Source organism: Sphaerodactylus townsendi, linkage group LG11 (assembly GCF_021028975.2).
Source record: "Sphaerodactylus townsendi isolate TG3544 linkage group LG11, MPM_Stown_v2.3, whole genome shotgun sequence".
Taxonomy (NCBI): domain Eukaryota; kingdom Metazoa; phylum Chordata; class Lepidosauria; order Squamata; family Sphaerodactylidae; genus Sphaerodactylus; species Sphaerodactylus townsendi.
In genome coordinates this window covers 31,582,069-31,598,458 of record NC_059435.1, presented here as the reverse complement: position 1 = coordinate 31,598,458, position 16,390 = coordinate 31,582,069, and the positions used below count along the sequence as shown (strand labels likewise).

Below are 16,390 nucleotides of genomic sequence, written 5' to 3'. Positions count from 1 at the left end.
TACATTCAAAGAAAATTTATTGAGTGTCTCCAGTTTGTGATTTTAATTCAAATATGAAAGGAAGGCTAATCAGAAGTGACTGCCCGATAATTCAGTTTTAACAAATAAGTATAAACTTTTTGAACAATTCTATGTAAGAAAATTTTTTGCATAGGTCCTACAGCTGTGCACAAAGGTTAACTGGAAGTACATCAAAATTTACATTACAGTCCAAAGTGTACACTCAAAGGAAGTATTCAGTTGCATGACAAACAGAAGACTACAAATAAGGCATGTTGCTTCTTCACACCCCCAACATAATGTTTCAGTTGCAAAATGCATGGAGCCGTATTTAAATAGGACGGAATTTGGGATTTTGTTTTTTCTTGATCAGCATTATTCTGTGCCAGTTTGTCCTAGAAAATAAACCCTGGCAGACTTCACCTGAGGGTTCAGGTGCCCATAAAGGTAGTATTAATTAACAAGGCTGATCCTGCAAACACTGTGAAACACCTTAATTTCAGTGCAAGCAACCAGCTCCATGAAGTATGGCCATGCAGAAAATAAGACGTGATGTACCAGACATCTGCTGCCCCTGACTTTTCTCCTCTGACCACATCTAATGGCAATTCCAGGGGATAATTCCTACCTGGGAAGTAGAGGAAGAGGAGAGAGGTAAACACCAGAACTTCCAGCATCAGGGCCCTAAATCCAAATCAGCTCTTCATTTACATGTAAGCAGATCTCCAAATCTTATCTTTGGCCTCCAAATGCTCTTGTTTACTGATAGTATTTGTCACCATTACATCAAATTAGAGGGGGAGAATCTAGGACTTCAGTCAAAGGGAACATAAAGACAAAAATAATTCAAGAGAAATGTAGCTAGTTCTTTGGTGAATGATCAAAGCATGGTACTGTGAAAGCTGAATGGTGACACCTGTCTGAATTTCAAATGATTCTGCTATGATTCCCCAAAGCCTCAAGACACAAGCTGGGTAAATGAGGTTTGCCGGTAGTACTGGAGTTAAAAACCAAGAGAGAGAAACCTAATCTGTATAGCTTTCCTTTCAAAGCAAGATTTCTATACGTCTGAGGTTGTACATGTTTTATTTCCTTTAAAAGAGGTTAAATAAACTGTGACAAAAACTCTTGTAAATACAATGGCTTTCATATGCTGAGGCAAGTGTACAATAAGGTGGCTGAGGAGTGGGTTGATCACTGCATCGTGAGGCAGCTGTGATGATCTTTCAGTGAAAAGCAGACAATGAAAGGATAACTCAAAAGGTAACATGATGTGATACATTCCTTTATAAGAGATACATACAGTTTCAACTGCTGCCTTAGCAGAAACTATGGTGTTTTTTTTTTAAAAAAAAGCTAATATTACTAGGTGTACTTAACTAGATCTTTCCTGTTTATATACAACATATGAGTAGCTGGGATTTAACAAAAGGCACAGAAATAATCAATACAATGTAAAGAGTGGTCTGCATGACTAATAAATAGATCGCTTGCTTTAAATGGATGCCATAAATATAATTTAAGACTGAGCAGAGAACATTCTACGCAAAGACGTTAATTTAAATCTGGGCTGTTTTGCCTTTAAGAGAGATTAACTGAAGTAATGCCAGAACTGAAGCACAACCAAACATCAGTACTGTTCATAAAAATTCCCTTGATAGGGTTCCTTGTATGTATTGGTCCTGTGTATGAATCGTTCAATTGTTGTCCAAACTCCATACAGAATCACAGCCTAATTCCTGAAGCCAGCTAAGCTAATGTGAACCGTTCAGAAGTTAGAAATACACATGGATCCCTTATTGCCCCAGTGCAGCTAAACATTGGCATGCATGTCCTTGGCTGGATTAAGGAAAGTGTACATACAAAACAGCTGCAGTGCATACAGTTTTCCTGCCTGATCCATCAACTGGGGCCACTCTATAACTAGGATTAACTTCTACCTGCTGTTCCACAGAAAATTCGGAATACCTGATTGGGTCCCACCTGAGTATTACAAAACATTAGAAAAGACAGTCTGTAAACCCATCTACTCTGTTGCTCAGGGGTCACTTCATGATGGGGGAGGCACTAATGCTTTGAAGATGATGTATGGGGCAGGATTCTCTCACCCTTGAAAGCCCTTTTGCCATGAAGGACTGTCACAGCAGCTAGATGTATTTTCTTAAGAGTCTAGGAATATATATGCTCTCTATAAATGAAAAAATATCTAACCGGTTAGTGTTGCCAAAAAAAAAGATAAAATAAATTTGTGCTCAAAAGGGCAATTACTGATCTGCAAAGCAGACTGTTTCAGAGATCTCTGCCCCATCCATCCTCTGACACCATCTGGAGACACTGATGCCCAAGGACCAAACGAATAGCAACAAAAGGAGTATGCAAAACCTGCTTTGGAAGAACAGGATACAGTGGACGAACTTGGACAAGGCTGCTTAAGATATTTCCATCTTCTTCCAAGACTCCAGGAAACAAGTGCTTGAGAGTGCGTTGCAAGGAGAAACATGCTTTTACACAGATACCCCAGGAGAATCAGCATTCTTGTGTCAAGTCATTTAAGTCACGGGTTTGACCATGAAATGGCCATCAGCGCCAAGTGGTTCTAAGTGCAAAACATTTTTGGCAATGTGAAAAATAGAAAAAGTCAATTAGTAATTTAAAAAGTGTTAATTCCCAATGCAGGACCTGATCCTGTAAGCAAAGTGGTATGCATTGGCCACAATGTGAAAGATCAGGTCCTTAATACGTGTGTGTGTATATCTGTTTGTGTGTGTGTGTGTAAAATAGGCTTTTACATAATACACAGCAAGTGTGCAAGTCTATAGATACACAGATAATGGTTCCTCAGTAAACTTGAGTTTTTAGCTGTTTGGAATTGCATTATTCACAGTACACAGTTTTTAATTTGTAGCAAGACTTAATCACACCTGAAATGTAAATAGTGCATCTGTTTAATGCCTCTAGGAAACAGGCTTTGCATGAGTCCAGGCTTTATCAATGGGTCTTCCAGAGGGGATCAAAGTATAGCCATCCATCACCCTGTGAAGAATCAGATAAATGCAGCAAATAAATCTCATTTCATTACCACACAGCCTGCTACACACACAACACTAGATAAAAGTGTTCTACAAGCTGGTATAGAACAGCCATGATTCACAGCAACTGTTTATCTAAGCATAAAAATACTGTGAACATGTGGAAGGTATTCTGAACAAGAGCAGGCTACTGCTACAAAAACAGTCTTGAAAGATTGGTTCTTGGAATGGGGCATCTGGGGCCAGAAAAGTCTGGAAAAGATGCTTCAACTACACAGGTTTACTCCCTTGGAGTTATTACTTTGCATCACTATATTATTGTTCATGAGGTAACAAAGCAGTCTGTTTTGAGAATACTTCAGTGGCGCAGCTATTCTGGCTATAGCCTCATTTTCTCTTATGGCCCACACTGCTCCTCCTCTACATCATTCGTAGGGAACATAAAGACATGAATTAAGTTTTCATTTGTAGTAACTAACCAGGACAGTCTTTTCATCAACTGGTCCTAGATAATCAATGTATCTGAAACACACACACACACACACTACTTTATAATGGAGGCCAGTTAAATCTCACAAATACTTTTGCAAAACAACTACGGGTCTCAAAAGACTTGTGGGGGCCTTCCCATTTCCCCTTCCCCTGCTATTCTCCGTATCCACAAAGCCCTCTTCCTTTTTCCTGCTTCCCTCTCTTCTTCCCACTCACCAGCCAGCCTATCTTTAAATACTTCATCTTCAGGTTTTTCTCTTTCCCTTCTCCTGATAGCTTCTACCCAAGAAAACGATGGCCTAGACATAATGTGCTGGCCATTAGGCCTGGCCCCGTTGCATGGGTGGGGAACGTGCAAAGATTTCCAGGCAAAAATGAGGTACCCCTTGTATCCCCTTCGCTCTACACTGCCCTCTTTCCCTCCTGCTGGCAACACCAACCACATTCCCCTGCTTCTTTCTTGCCTTCTCACCCATCAACCAACCTACCTTTCCCCTAATCTTCATCTATATTTATTATTTCATTATACATTGACTGTCTCCACAACAGGGATTCTAAGTAACATCATTCTCCTCTCCTACATTTTATCCTCACAACAACCCTGTGAAGTAAGCTAAAAAGTGTAACTAGTCCAAGGTTACCCACTGCGGATTCAATCCTAGAGAGCCCAGATTCTCCTTCTAAATCCACCTTAAAGGGAGACTCTGGGCTCCTAGTTTAAACAACACTGAAAGTAATGCTGGGGGTGGGGGGGGATCCACCCCTAAACAGCATCATTTTCAATGTTGTTTAAACTAGGGAGCCCCGATTTAAATCCCCTTTAAAGGGAGAATCCATCCTGAAACAGCGTCACTTTCGCTGTTATTTAGACTAGAGCCCAGATTCTCCTAGAGAAACCAGATTCTCCTTTTAAATCCACCATAAAGGGAGAGTCTGGGCTTTCTAGTTTAAACATCATTGAAAGTGATGCTGTTTCAGGGAGGATTCCCCCCCCCCAAACAACCAGTTGAATCCAGCTGTGAAAGCCTTTGACAATACTTTCAATGTTTTTAAATCTGGGGAGCCCAGATTTTCCCTTTAAATCCACTCGGGGCGGGGGGTTAAAGGGAGAATCTGTGGGAAATTTGAGGGCGCCTGTCAGGGGAACAATGTTTAAGTTAGCAGTACCACAATTTCAGGCTACCTTCAGGAGACTCTCGTGATGATACCACCCAGGTTTGGTGAAGTTTGGTTCAGGGGGTCCAAAGTTGTGGGCCCTCAAAAGGGTAGCCCCATCTACTATTAGCTCCCATTGTAAACAATGGGGGATGGGGCATTGGACCCCCTGAACCAAACTTCACCAAACCTGGCTGGTATCATCAGGAGTGTCACCTGAGGATAGCCTGAAAAGTTGGTGCCGCTAGCCTAAAAACTGCAGCCCTTGCCAGCCGACAAAATGAAAACACTAAAATATTTTAACATACATTTTCCGCCCCCGCTCTCCCCCCCACCCCATGCGCACGCCCAGTGCAACATGCACCCCCCTTTCCCCTGGTAGCTACGCCTCTGGAGAAAAGTTAAAATGCTATAATTGCTCCAAGTTAAGAAGCACTTCTGAAACAAACATCAGAAGGATCCTTAAGGACAGTACAGTGGCTTGCCACAGCAAAGACAAATAAGGAACTGTTGTTTGCTGTCTAACCCTTCATGTCATTCACCGTACCTCTTTGATAAAATATTTTGGTTTCCATGGGGTACTGTTAACTGCTCGTTGTCTCTCCTCAGCTCTCTGCCTCTCTTCAAGGAGTTGCTTATGTTCTGTCGCTACACCAATCTTGCCTTCTTTCAGGGCAATGGTGACGTCTTGCCACAGATGCCTAGTGTAGTGAATCAAGCCATACAATAAAAACAAGATAATAAGAAATTTAGCACCTTGCATTGACCAATATTTTTGTGAAATCGTACTAATCTGAACCTCCAAGCATATATGGATCAACAAATGAGATTCATTTCCACAAGCCCAGACAAAAAACCCCCAAAGAATCAGTGATAGCCTGGACCAAAATGCTACCAAGTCATCCCTGTAACACTGCATTTCTTCTCAGCAATACACACTGTACCTATTCATCCCAAGATCCTTCTTTACAACATCCCTCCCACCTTCTGACTGGGATACAAAGACTCAGATTTCCATTCCTGCTTGTATCTGATGAAGTGAGATTTGACTTTCAACCGCTTATACTTTAAAAATCTTGCTGGTTTCTAAGGTGCTCCAGGACTCAAACTGCTCTTAGTGCTGAAACTGTCTCCTTGGAGAAGAAGCATCTGCCAAAGTTGATGGATAATGCCTTCTTCCTATTTCAGTCAAGTTTAGATGTTGCTTCTAGGATTCGCTTTTAATTTTCACATGTACAAACATAAAACAGTTGATATATACAGGAAAAACAGAGAAATAAGGTACGCACTGAGTGACCATTAGCTGTTCCACTTTGAATAGCTGTTGCTTACAGAGCTTTCAACTGATAGCAGCAAATGGGACTCATCAGATATTTTGACATGATTATATGGTTTCAGAATTGCCTTCGTATATGTTTCTCTTGTTTTCTCAGTCTGGGCTTTAACATTAGAACGGTTCGATACTTCAGTAAAAAGAAAACCCACTCTGCATAACAGAAAAGTACTTCTTTCGGTGTCTAAGCAGATTTTATCAGTGAATTTCACATCAGTAATACCTATGAATTATTTGCATTGTGTTACCAGCTTTAAGACAGTAGTGAAGATCAAACAGCCACTCTCCAAGTTCCAGGCACCCAAAGGAATGCAGGGCTTGTGCTTTCCAAGAAGCAGCCCCCGCTCACAACCCTTTTGGAAAGGAACTTCCATAAACAGTGTGTGATATGGCAGGTCTATCATAAGAATCGCACTAGGTGCTCCAAATTCCTTGGGCATGTCTAATGGTCATGATTCAAAAGGCTACTTTAGAGTTGCATACATCTAACCAAATATGCCTTCAGACTGAACAACACCCATCAGCAACCACATTGACGGCAAAAAGCAATTAAAAAAACCACAACAAAAACACATCCTCACCTTGATTCAAACGGACCTTGTTTAGCTATTGGTCTAATCTTCTTGCGAATAACGGGTAGCTTAGTAGTGTCAATTATTTTGGTTTCTCCGCTGCTGTATGTAAATTCTAGTGTGCCATTCCACTCTCCTTGTGCCTTACAGACAATAGTGTTGGTGGGATTATGCTTCACCTCTGCTGTGACCCTGATTCAAATGACAACACAAAGGTTTGCACAGATTACTGACCCAAGGAGTTAACTGTAAAACAATGCAAATATTTCCACCACAATTAAATTCCAGAGAGGAAGAATTTTAGAATTTTATTTTCCAGTTTAGAATTTGATTTTCATACAAGATTTTTTTAAAGTTAAGATACGCTTCTGAGATGGAAAACATCCATGGTACTGGGTTCCGACCATTTTATTAACTAGCTGCATACATTGGTTTTCTCCTATAATCACATCAACCCTCCATGCAAGTTAGACTTGCAACGCTAGCACTTAAGATGTGTATATTTAAGCAACAGGCACAACTCACAAGGAAGTTGTTCTTCATGCTCTACTGAAATCCCACTGACCGTGTGTAGCTCCCATTTGTTCCAATTATTATTACACAACAGGACTGGCAAGTGGTTTGTAGCCAAAATGACCATTTAAGATATACCACATTGATCTAGTATAGGCTAATAAATAATAGCATTGGACTTGGACCTGAAACTAAATTAGTCCCGTTTCATTCACACAACACTTTGGGCTAGTTGCATCTCTTCCACCAGGTTTATGACACATCAGGGAGCTCCACATTACAATCATGAAGACAACACCCACATAGCATATTTTGTCACAATAATGTATAAAATTAACTAACAGACACAAAACAAAAAAGGTGCCTTGCTACAGTACACGAAATAAGCAATTGAAATGCAAGCAAAATACACCAAGTACCTGTGTACTTTTCCTCCATAAAAAGGCTTGGTATGGAATGTGACAGTAGCCGAGTAGCCACTCTTGGCACAGTGAATGTTGACTTTACCTCCAAGCTCCACCCAAGGAATGGTAAGTATAGAGCGCGCATAGGCACTAGGTAGCGTAAATACATATTCTTCCCCATGTTCCAGTAGATAGAGAACACCTATGGAGGGGAAGGGGAAAGAGGTTGAAAAGAAAAATTATAACCACATTGCAAGAATGACAAAGCAAACTACGGGCATAATTCAAACATGGACAACTTTTAGGGTTGTGAAAGTCAGTAGTTGGGTCACAGTTCTAGAAGGATGGGCTACAATACTGGTCAGAGTCAGGATTAAAACTTCACTTTGATTGTCTACCAAGAGTAGTCAGGAGTGATCAGCAGCTTTAACCAGTTTCCAGGAGAAGAGAATCTGTACACAACTGGTTTTTAATCACTTGACTCTCAGTTCTGCAAGATTCAGTCATATGACTGTAACACATAACAGTTACATTGATTTTAGAGCAAATATCTGCAAAACACCACCCACAATGATAGGCATAACCTTGTGATGCAATCTTAGCATCACATTGAGAGTCACTGTAACAACTTTATAAAGCATTTGGTTTATATTTATATAATATCTCAAACATGAAGCACATTCAAATACAATTCTGAAGCTCTCATGGAATCAACTTTCACTGAAAATACCACTCCCTGGATGTAAGGAGTGAATAGTTAGACATACTGGTACACCAATAAGCAATGTGGAAGCATGGGCACACATATACATTGTACAGGGAAGTTAATATGCTTTTTAACTGTTCCCTCAGTCCTCTCCTCCATACAGCCAGGGGATGTTCAGCCTTGCTATGTCAAAAGTAGGTTGGTGCAGTGGCCCAGAGTGCTTTCAGTAAGTTGTATCTACTCTCACTTAGCCAATCTAGCCACACTGATCCATTCTTTGTAATCTCACAGTTGGGTTATTGCAACACCGTCTACACCGTCTTGGGTTATTGCAACACCGTTATTGCAACCGTTATCGCAACACCGCCTCCCTTTTTCGGGGGAGGGGGAATTTTAATCTGGAAAATTGGACGCCAATGCATTGCATAACTGAAATTTTAGCTTTTACTGCTGCTTCAATGTTTGATTGTTTTATACTGTTACTTTTATATGCTGTACACCGCCCAGAGCCTTTCGGGGATGGGGCAGTATAGAAACCTAATAAAATAAATAAATAAATAAATAAATTGGGATGCTCTTGGAGACAACCAAGAAACTGCAGCTAGCAGCTGAATTATTGTCAGGGACTAGCCAATGGGAATATTTTGTTATCCTTTCTAAACAGTTGTGTTGGCTGCCATTTTGCTTCTGAGTTCCATTCAATGTGCTAGTTATGAACTTTAAAGTTCTTTATTGCCTGGAGCCCACAAGCCTAAAGAACCTTCGCCCATATGTTACCACAGCGGCAACTCGGGCATTCAGGCGTTCCACCTGCTGTGAGCTGTCCACTGACTAGGAGACTTTGGTAGATAATTAAGAAGATTCTTACTATGACATCTTATAATTGTCATCTAATTCTAAAGAAGTACTATCTGAAAGGGAGAACGGTACATTGGTACTTACCCTGAAGGGACCTTCTCCTGGTAGGCGATGAGGGCATCTTGGATTGGGTGATTTCCAACCTATACTCAGGGAGGCAGGACTAAATGATGTCACTTCCTGTAGAGGCTGGAATCCATCTTAGATCCCCAGTATTCCGTTGACTCAGCAGTGAGAGAAAAAACTCTATTATCTTAAGAAGTAGAACAGGAAGTAACGAGAACAACATGATAACGAAGAATAACATTGAAAACAAACATCAAAACGTGAGGAACTCCAAGTATTTTATAACTAACTACCCCGATCCATAGATCATAATAATAAACAAAGGAATGATTAATTTTGGAGACTGCATAGAGAAGTGCGCACAGGGAGGGCCAAGATGCCCTCATCGGCCTACCAGGAGAAGGTCCCTTCAGGGTGAAAGTACCAATGTACCGTTCTCCTGGAGGCGATCTCGGGCATCTTGGATTGGGACCTCCCAGAGCAGTGTCCCAGAAATGCCGGTGGGAATGTTAGTCCTCCAAATATATGTTCGAGCACTCTAGTTCCAAAAGCAGCTTCGTTAGTCCGCCATGGAACGCAACCTGTAATGTCTGATAAAGGAGGATGAAGAGGACCAGGTGGTCGCCCTCTACACATCCTCCAGAAGGGAATCCTGTCGCCTGAATGTCAAGTTAGTTGCGGCACTCCGAAATGGAATGAGCCGTGATGCCGCTTAGAGCACAGGTAATAATGAGATGCTTTATATGCCTCGGTAATGCACATTCTGAGAGTGCCAACTGAGTGCAGCCTTTGGACATCTGAGCTCCCAGATTAGGCATGGTAACCGTTTATGAATAGGGATTCAGTCCGTCTGATATTCCCTCTGTTCTTGATGATAAATGTCTTGAGCGCCCTACGGACATCTAAAAGGTGTGCCAAAGGATTTCTTTGGGATGTGAAGGACTTGGACAAAAGGTGGGGGATGATCACCTCCTGCTTCATGTGGAACCTGGAAGAAACTTTTGGAACAAAGGCGGGGATCCAGGCCTCATGACTACTCTGTCCTTGTAATGAAAGATGCAGAGCTGGGAGTTAGACGGATAGGGCCTGCAACTCCTACAGAGAAATTCTTCTTGGCTGTAGTGATGGCAATCAGAAAGAGAGAAAGTTTCATCACCTGCAAACCCATTTCAGATGCACGGAACGGATGGGCTCGAGAAGGCTGATTTGGCTTCAGGAGCTAGAGAGCACCATGTTAAGTCTCCATGAAGGGAACCGATGGACTATCGGAGGTTGTTTTGTAGAGACCCCTTTGAGGAATCTAAGTATATCTGGGTGCCTGGACAGTGGTAGTCCATGAACCTTGGGCCAAACGAGTCGTGAGCGCCAAGCCCCAGCTGTCTGGCGCATAGTAGCACTTCTAAGGCCCTTCTCGAATCCGCACCTGGAGAAACTGTAAAACCTGAGGGACAAGAAGGTCTCAGTGGGTCGATCCGGGCCTCTTGAGCCCAGGAGAGGAAGGTCCTCCTGACCTAAGAGTTATAGATTCGAGAGGTTGATGGTCTGCGGGACGCGATGATTGTATTGATGACCTGGCCGGAATAACCTTTTGGTTAGGAGCCTCCTCGCTCAAAGCCGCCAAGCGGTCAGAACAAAACCACTTGGGGTTTGGGATGGACTTACATAGGTCCCTGAGAGAGAGCAGTCCATCGGGCTTAGTGAGCAGCCTCAGGGGCGCTGAAGTTGCTGTAATTGAAGGGATTTAGCAGAGGAGAACCAGGGTTCGCCTGAGGCCACCATGGTGCTACTAGAATTACGTCGTGCTTTCTCTGACCAGACCTTCCTTATGAGCTTCTCGGGATGACTGGGGGGTAGGTGGATAGGGCATAGAGGGAGCTCCCTCGGCCACGGAGCCATCAGTGCATCTACTGCTAGTGCTTTCGGGAATAAGAAAGTATTCTGGTGAAAAATCGAGGAAGTTGTGCATTTTGAGCGGAGGCAAAGAGATCGACGATTGGGACAACCCCGAGGGTTTGAGTGATCAGTTGGAAGATGCGTCGGATGGAGCTTCCCACTCTGCTTCCGTCACCCGATTAGTAGCTTAGCCAGTCCACGCCTGAACGCTTGAGATTCCCCTGTATGTGCTCTGCCGACAGCGATAGGAGATGTTTCTTTCGGCCCATGTCAGTATCTCTACTGCCTGTAGATGAAGGCGAGGATCTGGACCCGCCCTACCAATTGTTTAGGATGGGCCTTTGGCCGCGATGTTGTCGGTTCGGACCCAAAAAGATGACAGCCCTGGATTCTGAGGCTGGAAGGCCTGAAAGCGCCAAGAGAATAGCGCTACGCAACTCCTGGGCATAGTTGATGGGCAGACGTGTTTGGGTCATCGGTCCAGAGACCTTGTGCTATATTGTCCTCCAAGGATGCCCCCCCATCCGGCTGGGGCTGACTTCAAGGTCTGTGAACAACTGCATTCGATGAGGGTAGGTAGAAGACTTTCCCTTTGGAAAGGTTTTTCTGATGAGACCACCAGCGAAGACTGTACAGCGTAACTGATCTGGTGATCTGGAGGTGACCTGTCTTCCTTCCTCATGATCCGGTATTGAGTGAGGCTGGAGAAACTGTTGAAGGGGGCGCGCATGGAACCTCCCCCCACTGCAACATATTGATAACAGAGAGATGAAGAGACCCATCCAGTCTGGCTAGCTGAAGAAGGGAAGCTCTCCTGGCTGGGAGGAAGACCGGCTACCAACCTCTGGATCTTGGAGAATTTTGGATCGGGCCGGAATGAAGAGACGCATTGTGTACTGTGTCTCTGGTCGGCCCCGAGATGTTCCATCTCGGGTGGCTGGAATCAGGGAACTCTTTTGCAAGTTGATGACTATAAACCCGTAGTGGATCGATAGGGTAGTCAGGACGACATCCAAGGTCTCGAAAGGGCTTGTGTTCTGGACCCGAGGACCCGAATCAGGATGTCGTCCAAGTATGGGTGGATATGAAGACCTTGTTCGAAGAGCCATGATAGGTGCCAGAAGGAGCTTTGAGAACACTCTGAGGGCTGTCGCCAGCCCAGAGGGGAGAGCCTTGTCCTGGTCGTCTTCCGACCGTGACGTGAACCTGAGGAAACGTCTGTGGAGTGGGTTGATGGGGACGCTGAAGAATATGCTTCCTCGGTCAGGTCGAGAGATGTTAAGTAATCGCCTGGGCTGAAGGAGAGCCTCCACTATGGATCTCAAGGTTTCCATCTTGAAAATAGGCGCGTAGGGCGCATGAATCTGTTCACGCATTACCGCAAGTTCAGGATGGCCACGCCAGTCGCCGTTCTTTTGGGTACTGTAAAGAAATGTGAGTAAACACCGCCGCAAGAACGGCTCTGAGATGGAGTACGGGTTCGATCGCCTGAATACTCAGTAGATGGAGAATGGCTTGCTGTGTTCTCTTTAGTTTGTCTGGATTGCATTGGGAAATTGGGGTAGGTCCCGAATTTGGATCTTGGAAAGGTTGAAAATTCTAGGAGACTAGCCGTGTGTGACGCACCTCCCTCTTGTCCAGCCCGGTCGATATGGTAAAAGCCCACCCACCGGTGTTGAAAAAATTGCAGACGACCACCTACTGCGGAACGTGAGTGTAGTCAGAACCTGGGCGGTCGCTCCAGGTTGGGAAAGGTTTGCCACCTCTATTGGTTTGTCTAGAGTAGTTAGGGGACGAAAGGAGCTGCCAGAGAATCCTCTTCTCCTGAAAGGAGTAGTATTTGCTGTTGAGGTTGTTGAGAAAACCACTTTCTGCCATCTCTGGGAGTTCGTGCAGGAGTGTGCGCATTTGAAGTGCGAGAAATGAATTGTAAGGTTTGTAGGTGGAGGGAGCCCCTGGTCTGGCCCTAACGCATACCCTAGGCATAGATTTCTTGTTTCCCTTAGTCTCCCACCAACACAGCCGTCTAAATCTTTGCCAAAGAGCCTGGAACCCACTTGATAATCGTAGAAGTAGACACCACCTGTTTTGAGTGGAAGTCCTGCAGGATCCAGGACTCTCAACCAGGCCTGTCTCCGAACCACTACTCCCAAGGCTAATCTTGTCGCGCTGGAGACTAACAGGAGAGGAAATCCAAAGGTGGAATCTGCCTCCAGTACTGAAACTGCTTGTGAGTATTCTCTGCTAAACCCTCTCTGAGGGCCTTGGCGGCCCCGGGAGGGATCATCGTAAGAAGCCTCTGAAGCCAAAGGATGGAGGCACAAGGGCCGTAGTGGAAAGAAGGGGCTAGAGCCCTAATGGTAAGGGAACAGAGTCTGTCATGAATCCTTTTCAGAGAAAACGTCGGCCCTGCGGGTCTCGCGGCATCCCTTAGGGAACCCTCCCCGTCCTTGGTGACTAATCCACCAGATTGGAGGGCAACCACAGGTGCATCAATTAGGGGGGAGTTCTTAATGATGTTATATGTATGTGTTCGGGCAGTATATATAGACTCTTGAGATGTGACGGGCAACTCTTACTAGCCTCCAGATTCACCCATTGCTTTTTTTTAAATTCTTTTTCAAAGTACTTTCGGGTAGTGGAAAAGCTTCTGGGACATCCCTCCGTCTGGGGAAAATTTTTGTGGCCCCTTTAGGGACACCTTTAACCCTGTTCTCTCTTGGAGGGATGCTGGGAGACCCTCAGGGTCCTCAAGGCGTCTGCTTTCGAATCCCTGGAGTTCTAAAGTGGGAAATAGTTTTTTGACATAATCAAGGCTAAATCCTCCTTTCCTAAAAAAAAAAAAATCTGATAAGTTTTTCTTTTGGCTCAGCAATGTCCTCCTCCCCTTCGGTAGAGAAATGCTCTGAGGAATGTCCCGCTTCCACCTCACTGAATTCCTCCTCCCCATATTCATTAAGGGGATCTCTATAGGAGTGGAGGTGGAGGGCTACTGTGGGATGGTCAAGAGGGGGAATTGGAAGAAGCGAGCTACAGATGAGCAGTCTTTCGTCTACCACCTTGCCTCCTATAGAAGCGGGACCTGCGTCTCCCTCTGCAAATACTTACTTTTTTTACTTTTCTTTGTCATGGGAGGGAGATCTCTTCCCTCATTGCAGCCCTGGAACATACTCATTAGCTCGGGAGCAGGCATGCTAGCCCAGGATGCAGGGTCTGGAAAGGAGTTGGAGCAGGTTCGCGCTGGGGACTTCCCTCCCCACCGGGCCCTCTGATCTTTGCCTGAGTCGCTGAAGATCTATGAGGAGACTGCCGGGAGGCCGTTTGATCATCCACAGCTCACTCCTGGGTCCCGCTGATGCTCCCAGCTACTGCCCGCTGGCTGGCTAATACCACTTAAAAATTGGGAGGCTGACGTGGGGGGGGGAGTCGCGGAGCTACACCTTCCAGCGGCCTGGACCTAGGGACGCTTGAATTGCTCCTGCCTTTGGCATAGCCCGGGAGGGTTCTAGGCGCGATTTCTTGGCGGCAGGGGCTTTGTTCTTTTCCGGCCTGCGCCATCTTCCTCTTGAGGCGCCCCGAGAAGAGCAGCGGCCGCGTTGCCGCGCCGCTTAACCGATGTAGCAGAAGAAGAAGTGGACGGAGCTCTCAGCCGAGGACTCCTGACTGTTGCTCTTCTGATGCCCCCTTCGGGTTGCTGCCCGAAAGTGCCCTCTGCCAGCTTGGTCTTGCCAAAAGACTCAAGGCGGGGGGTGAGGAAAAGGAAGCTTGAAGCCGTGAGATTCCATGAAGGCTGGCCATTTTAAGGCTGACCCGTTAAAAGGTGGGAAAAACTGACAATACAGTTGGAAAAAAACTGACGAGAGCTGATTCCTACAAACTGGACAGAGCTGATTCACAAGAGGGACAGGAGCAAGACAGAAACAGACACACACAGAACACACGTGCAGAATAGAAGTAAGCTTAGGAGAGAAATAAGGTAGAAATAAGGTAGAGAAATACAAGTAGCTTGGAACCCTCTCACAAGCACTGCGCTCCCTGCTAGGCAGGAAGTAATACTGGGGATCTAAGATGGATTCCAGCCTCTACAGGAAGTGACATCATTTAGTCCTGCCTCCCTGAGTATAGGTTGGAAATCACCCAATCCAAGATGCCCGAGATCGCCTCCAGGAGAAGAGCAGAGTTAGACTTGGAATGATTTACATTCTACTAACAAGAGCTAAGCTTTGTGTGGCAGCAAGATGGGAAAAAACAAATCTCATAATGATGAATGAGTGGTATTTGACAAATGATAAAACTGACATATCATAAGAGGTCAAATGGCTCGCTGCGTGGTGAAATGGCCCAAGTTCATCATGTGTTGGAGCAACACATCCCAGAATAAGATTGTATCTTGTCAGTTGCATAGTGTGTCTTTAAAATAAGGTAATATGAACATTTTATATTGTCTAGTCACTCTTTTGGTATGGAGTCCTTGGTTTTTAATACGTACACACGCTTTTCAAATTACACAAGAAACCATGCATTGTATGTACACAATACACATGCCCATCACTCCTGCGGCACACAAGGACACATGGGCTGTATGTGATCCGTCTCATCACTTGATCTGAAGGAACTTCATCTGCGAGAGACAGTTCTCCCATTGGCTGAACAGACATGACAGAAGCTCAGTCTGTGTCCTTACAAAAGGACTTGAGGACTGCCTGGAGTACCCACACAGATCGAAGGATCCTGCAACACAATCTAAAAAACTCTACTCTAGTTTTCTCTCACAGAGCATTTGTATTTAGTCTTACTCTATTGCTCCTGAACAAATAGCAGTTCCCCTTTCATTTACTTCCTTATTGAAATTACAGCAGACCTTCACCACGTCAAAGCCTGTGCTGAGCTGCAGGGGAAAGATGTGTGACTAAGCCGAAGTAGGCCCTGCCGTTCTCAGACACAAAACCACTTATTCTTTAATTATCCCACCCTAATGCACTGCAAGGATCCTGCAATTTCAGAGAATTGATTAGGGAATTTTTGTTTCAGGGAGTGCTCAACATTGTTACCCACTGCCGTTTGCAGCGGGGCAGGCATTACCCATCAGAGTGGTATAACGAATACACAAGTAGTGTGTCTTCTGATAGGACCATGGTGGCGAACCTATGGCACTCCAGATGTTCAATTGGCCATGCTGGCAGGGACTGATGGGAATTGTAGTCCATGAACATCTGGAGTGCCATAGGTTCGCCACCACTGTGATAGGAATTTAGGTTGCATTTGGGGCAGCTTTTACAGCCTCTTGTTACGATAGCTAATACTACCTTTACAGAAAAGCTAATGTTATCTTTTTTAAAAAAAAAGATCACTTGCCTATACAACCAATT

At 44.6% G+C, this 16,390-nt stretch overlaps 1 protein-coding gene across 3 annotated transcripts in view; it reads right to left on the bottom strand.

Moving 5' to 3' along the window:
* Positions 1-16,390, bottom strand: part of OSBPL10 (oxysterol binding protein like 10) — an 85,475-nt gene continuing 69,085 nt past the window's right edge. For 2 of the 3 annotated variants that reach the window (XM_048511069.1, XM_048511070.1), the window contains 4 exons: positions 7,514-7,700; positions 6,591-6,773; positions 5,224-5,377; positions 1-3,033 (listed from right to left, as the gene is read on the bottom strand). In XM_048511069.1, coding sequence (XP_048367026.1) covers positions 2,989-3,033; positions 5,224-5,377; positions 6,591-6,773; positions 7,514-7,700 — 569 coding nt within the window. In that variant the 3' untranslated portion in view covers positions 1-2,988. Of the gene's footprint in view, positions 3,034-5,223; positions 5,378-6,590; positions 6,774-7,513; positions 7,701-16,390 lie in introns of those variants that run through there. The other variant, XM_048511072.1, reaches the window with a different exon arrangement.